At 46.8% G+C, this 6,917-nt stretch overlaps 1 protein-coding gene across 1 annotated transcript in view; it reads left to right on the top strand.

Moving 5' to 3' along the window:
- The first annotated feature begins 45 nt into the window (after positions 1–45).
- The window catches only part of PDCD11 (programmed cell death 11), a 49,981-nt gene continuing 43,109 nt past the window's right edge, over positions 46–6,917 (top strand). The window contains exons 1-4 of the mRNA XM_084763046.1: positions 46–152; positions 1,244–1,356; positions 2,212–2,343; positions 4,635–4,802. Coding sequence (XP_084619172.1) covers positions 1,255–1,356; positions 2,212–2,343; positions 4,635–4,802 — 402 coding nt within the window. The 5' untranslated portion in view covers positions 46–152; positions 1,244–1,254. The remainder of the gene's footprint in view (positions 153–1,243; positions 1,357–2,211; positions 2,344–4,634; positions 4,803–6,917) is intronic.

Raw genomic sequence — 6,917 nt, 5'->3', positions numbered from 1 at the left:
TAAGTCCCGCCCTCCTACTTCCTGTCTCGCCCCGCGTCAGATTTCACGTCATAACGGAAGTAGGACTGATCTTGCCTACCCTTGTGTTGGAGTCGCGTGGAGCTGTCGCCTCACTGTTCTGCGCGTGCGATTGCATCGGAGCGGTCCGTGAGGTAGGGCAGCTGTGGGAGCTGTGGGGCTGGTTGACCCGGGAGTCTTGGCGAGGTAGGAGGAGACGTTATGGCTCCCACCTCGGCTTCCTGGCCTGAGTCTCTGGGTTTCCTGCTAGGTGGTCTGTCCTCTCGAGCCCCTCTGCGCTAGCAGTTCCTGATAGGCAGAATGTCCACTTCAGGTGCCCTGCGTGATCGCCAGGGTGTCTGGTGCCTCAGTCGCCTAAGTTCTAAAATGGATTGGATTCCCACCGGAGGGTGGTGGCACACGCCTATAATCCCAAGCACTCCGGTGGGAGAGGCAGGCGGGTCGCTGTGAGTTCGAGGCCAGCCTGCTCTACAAAGAGAGCCCAGTACAGTCAAGGCAACACAGAGAGACCCTGTCTCTCGAGGGGGTGGGGTGAGAAGAGTTGAGTTTCCAGCAAAGTAGACCTCTTGAGATGCACCCATAACGAACCAAATTCTAAGTTAATTCTCAACCGTCACCTCTCTCACAGTTGCATTCAGCTACTAGAGTTTTATTCCCAGGTATCCCAGGACCAGCCAGCCTTTTCATTTATACCTAGTCCTGCTTCCCTGATGTGTGTCATTTAAATCCTTACACTTCATTTACTTTCCCTCCAGTTCTTTTTCTGCTCAGTCTGTAGACTGAAGAAATTATTTTTTTTTTTAACTAGGCAAATAATTTTTTTAACCTTTTCCAAACTTTATTCCCAAGCTTCTTCAGCTTAGTATGCCACAAAGAATGAATTGTGTATAAGCAAAAAAAACTGAAAAGAGCTGCCAGGGGGCAATATTAGAGATCTAGATTTCATCAGATCCATAAACAAAATAACTTTCAAAAGCAGTCATGATATAAAATAGCTGCTCCTGTAACTTCTGCAAGTGTCGCCTTCTTCAGAAGTTGCCTCATTCTTAGAAGCTTCATCAAAGTTCTCCACAGATCTGTCCAGCAGCATATCAGCTATTTAATCGTACTCTGGCATCTTGTTTAGTCCTTTGCTAGAAGGTTCTCTTGTCCACTCATTCATCGGGTCCTTCACGAAACCTGCCATCAACCCAGAGTTCACCATTACTCTTCCCTTCACCCTTAGGGCCTGCAAACATGGCCAACCTGGAAGAAAGCTTCCCCCGAGGGGGGACAAGGACAGTCCGCAAGTCAGAGAAGTCTTCTCAGCAGACAGTTGAACAAGACAACTTATTTGATGTAAGTGTAGGATGCTGCTTTGGCAAGATGAGAAACTTTCTAGCATCCTTGGGAAGACTGAGCCTCATTTGCAACAGTTGCTTTCCAGTTTGCTTCTCTTTGATGTCACTTCTAGGATTGGAACTTGTTGAAGAGATTCTACCACCTCAGGCTTCTTCTGAAGCATGACATTAAGTATCTGACATTGAAGTGCTTCTGCAGTTTGTCGTTAGGGAGTCCATGCCAGTTGGTTAAGGATGGGGAAAAAATATTTGATACTGAATTTTGTTTTATTTGTGGTCCTGGGGATCGAACCTGGGACCTTGTGCATTTAATTAAAAGGAATCTAGTGCAGTATTCAGAGTCTGCATTAGAATGTAGTCTCAGAGCATTTTATGCTCTAGATGCTAGAGGGAAGGAAACTGCCATTCTGGTGTGTGGTCTTAGGTTGGTATTACAGAATCTCTCTGTGAATGGTTGCACGCCGACAAGCTGCAGTTCCCCTGGGGATCTGACATGCTCTCACACTGTACTTAGTTGAGAGCACAGAGCTTGTGGAAGAGCTCTGGAGTTTTCCATGCAAGGTGTACATGGCTTCTCAGCTGGGGAACCCTGGGTGTCCACCCTGTTAATAGAGGATGAGCACAAGACATAAGCGGCATTGGGAAGATGAAGGAGGCTCCTCAGCCATGGGCAAGGGAGCACTGGTGCCTGGACGCTAGGCGTGGGGGGGAGCAGAATGAAAAGAACGGAGGGGGGGGGGAGTGGCTTGGGAGACTGCAGAGTAACAGCAAGGTGACATAGCCCCAAATGTGGTAATGGCTAAGATTGTGGCTTCTCCTTCTTTTGTATCTTTGTGGATCTTCCCCCCTTTAGATTTCCAGAGAAGAAGAGTCCATTAAAAGGAAAAAGAGCCAGAAAGGGCCAGCAAAAATAAAAAAATTAAAAATCGAAAAGAGAGAAGCCAGAAAATCTGTGAAAGAGAAGTTTGAGATCCTTGGTATTGAGGTTTGTTAACTTTTTTTTTTTTAGCATACTCCTTAAGCTTGCGTGTGTTCTTTCCTCTTTTCCTTCAATTTTTGCATGTATGTACACATACAATTTTATGTTTTCTGTGTGTGTCTGTAGGGATTTATTCAAATTATGAGAAATGAGCTTTATTTCCTGATGCCTGCTGTCTTTTTTTCCCCCCTTTGGGATTTTTTGGGATAAGACCCTATGCTACCCAGGCTCTCTATGTAGTCAAGGACCTCTGCCTCCCAAGACCAGAGATTACAGGTGTGTGCTGCTGTGTGTAGCCAGCCTGCCTCCCTTCTGCCCCCTGCCGCCACTCTGTCTACCCGAGTTGGAGCCTCAGCACCACAGAAAGCAGATGTGGTGGTGCATGCCTGCAGTCCTAGCACTTAGGAACCCCATGTGGTGGTGCATGCCTGGAGTCCTAGCACTTAGGAGCCACATGTGATGGTGCATGCCTGCAGTCCTAGCACCTAGGAACCCCATGTGATGGTGCATGCCTGCAGTCCTAGCACTTAGGAGCCACATGTGGTGGTGCATGCCTGGAGTCCTAGCACTTAGGAGCCACATGTGGTGGTGCATGCCTGGAGTCCTAGCACCTAGGAACCCCATGTGGTGGTGCATGCCTGGAGTCTTAGCACCTAGGAACCCCATGTGGTGGTGCATGCCTGGAGTCCTAGCACCTAGGAGCCCCATGTGGTGGTGCATGCCTGGAGTCCTAGCACCTAGGAACCCCATGTGGTGGTGCATGCCTGCAGTCCTAGCACCTAGGAACCCCATGTGGTGGTGCATGCCTGGAGTCCTAGCACCTAGGAGCCCCATGTGGTGGTGCATGCCTGGAGTCCTAGCACCTAGGAACCCCATGTGGTGGTGCATGCCTGGAGTCCTAGCACCTAGGAGCCCCATGTGGTGGTGCATGCCTGGAGTCCTAGCACTTAGGAACCCCATGTGGTGGTGCATGCCTGGAGTCCTAGCACTTAGGAGCTGGGGTTAGCAGCACCAGAAGCCTGAGGTTATCCATTAGTTCCGATTAGTCTAAGATACCCAGGACCCTGGCTCAGTACACAGAGCAAATTATGGAAATGCTGAAAAAATGTGTACTTTTGCTTGTGTTTTAGTAGATGTTAGAATTGACAGTGACTTTAGCAGTCATTCTAATACTCTTTTTCCCCCCATTGCTTTTGGAGATAGAGTCTCATTATGTAGCCTTTGGCTAGCCTGGAATACACTATTCAGACCAGGCTGGCCATGAACTAACAGAGATCTTCCTGCCTCCGCCTTCTGAGTACCAGGGTTAAAAGTGTGCCCAACCATACCTGGCCTCTATTTGTTCATTTTGTAAATGTGAAATGACCTCAGATAAATGGTGTAGTTTTATAGTTCTCAAAATTTCATATTATCCCCATACATCCCCAGTATATGTTCATTTTAAAATAGAAAAAATAGTCAAATTTTTCTGAAAGTAATGATTCATCATCCTGCAGAAGTATTTTGTTTTCTAGGTTTTTTTGTTTTTGTTTTTGTTTTTTTGGAGGGACAGGGTTTCTCTGTGTAACCCTGGCTGGCTGTGCTAGAACTTACTATGTAGACTACGGTGGCCTCAAACTCACAAAGATTCACCTGTCTTTGCCTTCCAGATGCTTGAATTAAAGACACATGCCACTATGCCTGGCTTTCTAATATGGTATTTAAAAATGTTGTCATTTAACTTGGTGATAGTGATTTCATGTAAAAATGTGATTTTTGGCCTCTTATGAAACTCAAAGTGCTACCAGCCTGGTCCCAGCACTCCAGGAGGCAGAGGCTGACGGATATTTGTGAGTTTGAGGCCAGCCTGATCTACAAAGAGAGTTCCAGGACAACCAGGACTGATACACTGAGAAACCCTGTCTTGAAAAACCAAAAAAAAGAATGTCAAAGTGCTGACAACAGAAAGCCCACTTTGCCCCGTGTTTGAAGTCTCAAGCAGCTGTGTCATGGTTATGCCCTCTAGAAGTGACGTACACTCTAGGCTGCCATTCCTCAGTGGCCTGTTTCGTCACCATGCCGTCTTCCAGGAGTGAATGAGTTGTTAGGACCCCAGGGAAGGGGAAAGCTCCTCAAGCAGCCCACCTCAGCAGCAGTTTCTCATCAAGACCTTTCCTGGCACCTGCCAATGGCTGGTGTACATGAGTTTTCCTTTCCTTTATAAAATCCCTCTAGCATTAGTGTTGGGACTAGAAAGCCATGGTCCCCCCAGCCCTCATCAGTGTTGTCTGCCTTACCGTGTGTGTTTTCCTTTCTAGTCCCTGTGTGAGGGAATGCGAATTTTAGGTTGTGTGAAGGAAGTGAATGAACTGGAAATGGTGATCAGTCTTCCCAATGGCCTCCGAGGGTTTGTGCAAGTGACTGAAATCTGTGATGCCTATACTCAGAAGCTGAACGAGCAGGTGGCACAAGAAGAGCCTCTGGAGGTAAAGGGTGTCTGAGTGAAACTTGCTTCTGGGACTAGAGTAGACCCAAACAGATGTAGACGCACCACTTTGCTAAATGCTAAGAAAGGAAAGTATATATGCCATGAGAACATTGTTCTTCTTAATCTCTCCTCCCCCCCCCCCCCCCCCCCCCGCCAAGACAGGGTTTCTCTGTGTAACAGCTCTGGCTGTCCTGGAACCAGGCTGGCCTTGAACTCACGTTGATCTCACATAGAACTGCCTCCCAAGTGCTGGGATTAAAATTAATCGTTTTTTAAAAGATATTTTCTTTTTTCTCTCTTTTTAAAAAAAGATTTATTTATTTTATGTATACGAGTGCTCTATATACATGTACGTATGCAGCCCAGAAGAGGCCATCAGATCACATTATAGATGGTTGCCTGCCACTATGTAGTTGGCAGGAATTGAACTCAGGACCTCTGTAAGAGCAGACAGTGCTCTTAACTGCTGAGCTTTCTCTTGCTCCCGTTTTGTTTTTTGTTTTGTTGTTGTTGATTTTTAGTTTTTTGACACAGGGTTTCTTTGTGTTATATTGGCTGTCCTGGATGTGCTTTGTAGACCAGGCTAGCCTCAAACTCACAGTGATCTGCCTGCCTCTGCCTCCCAAGTGCTCAGATTAAAGGTGCACCACCACCTCCGGCCTAAGCCTTTTTTTGTTTTGTTTTTTCCTAACCATGCATTTTGCATGGGTGTGCACATGCCACACCACTCATGGCGCTCAGAGGACAACTTGTGAGATTTGGATCTCTCCTTCTACCATGTGCTTTCCTGAGAGCCAATACAGGTGTTCATGGCTTGCTCAGCAAGCATCCTTACCTGCTGAACTATCTTGTTGACCTGAGGGTTATATTTTTTAAATAATCCAGAGGTTTTTGACTTAGTCTAGGGAACCTAGAACACCTCCATAAGGAAGGACCATTGGAGCTGGGATCTGAAGGATGAAGGTTTCCCAGGTACAGAAAGAAGGGAGGTCAAGCAAGTCAGGCGGTAACAGAAGGCAAGTGTTACTAGCATAGGAAGAGCAAGAGGGAGACCACTGTAGAATAAAGCTGGGCAGCCGTGTAGAAGCCAGATTATGCATGGCTTTACAGACCGTATTAAGGATTGGTTTTAGATGCTGTAGTCAAAAGGAAGTCTTTCAGATGTTCTCATTGGAGTGGGGGGCATGTAGATAGCATAGCAAATGAACTAAAATGGCGTGAGCAGTTGCCTAGATCAGTTAGGCTACTGCTGTTAACCTAGGCGCTGAGATCAGCAGCAGCTTAGGGCAAGGATCTATGAGGAACTGAGGAGCTAAAGCCATTGCCTGACGATAGAGTTGACATGGGTAGTAAGGCAGAGGGGTGCGGACCAGTTGGAAGCTTCCACTGTGTATGGTTTGATGGGGGAGATGGCTAGTCTTTAGCTGCTCTGTTGAATTTGAGGTACACTTGAGATATGCAAGAGCCAGGTGATTGCTGGGTTCCAGAAAGTCTGGTCTGCAAACAAATAGGTGGACTTATGTCAGGGATGAAGCTATGAAAGGGAAACAATTACTTACGGGGATGAAATTAGAATGAGAAGAGCCTGAAGGACTGAGTCTAGAGTAAGAGCTGACTTGAAGAGAGTTGGTGTCAGGAGGGGCCAGTGGGGTAGAAAGGAAAACCACGAAATGTCCGTGTGAGAGAGCGAGGGCCCTGACTCAGGTTAAAGGATGTGCTTACGGGGGTGAGGCCTTGGATTCAGTGCCTGGGACCAATAAATGAGTGTCATATAAGAGGACTACAAAATGGAGGTGGTGTCATGGAGCTGACAGTAAAATAGATGGAGGGGAATAGGAAGACGTTTGTATGAAGCTAAAGAGATGAAATAGAGACAGTGAATACAGACAACTCTGGATCAGTCGTTGACGTCTGCCTGTTTTATGGAAGTATTGGAAGGCTGTATGCAGAAACTCAAGACTGTGCTTAACTGTCGCCTCTTCCTCATGAAGAAGCTTACTCTGTTTACTTTTTGTCTTCTTTGAGGGTTTGAGCATGAGAAGTCACTGAGCCGAGGCTGGGCAGTGGATTCTTGGTTCAGAGGAAATGTTTATGTATGTATCCTGTCTTTCTC

Source organism: Acomys minous, assembly GCF_964271855.1.
Source record: "Acomys minous genome assembly, chromosome: 2".
Taxonomy (NCBI): Eukaryota; Metazoa; Chordata; class Mammalia; order Rodentia; family Muridae; genus Acomys; species Acomys minous.
The sequence above is the reverse complement of the archived record's forward strand: the minus strand, read 5'-3'. Positions and strand labels throughout refer to the sequence as shown.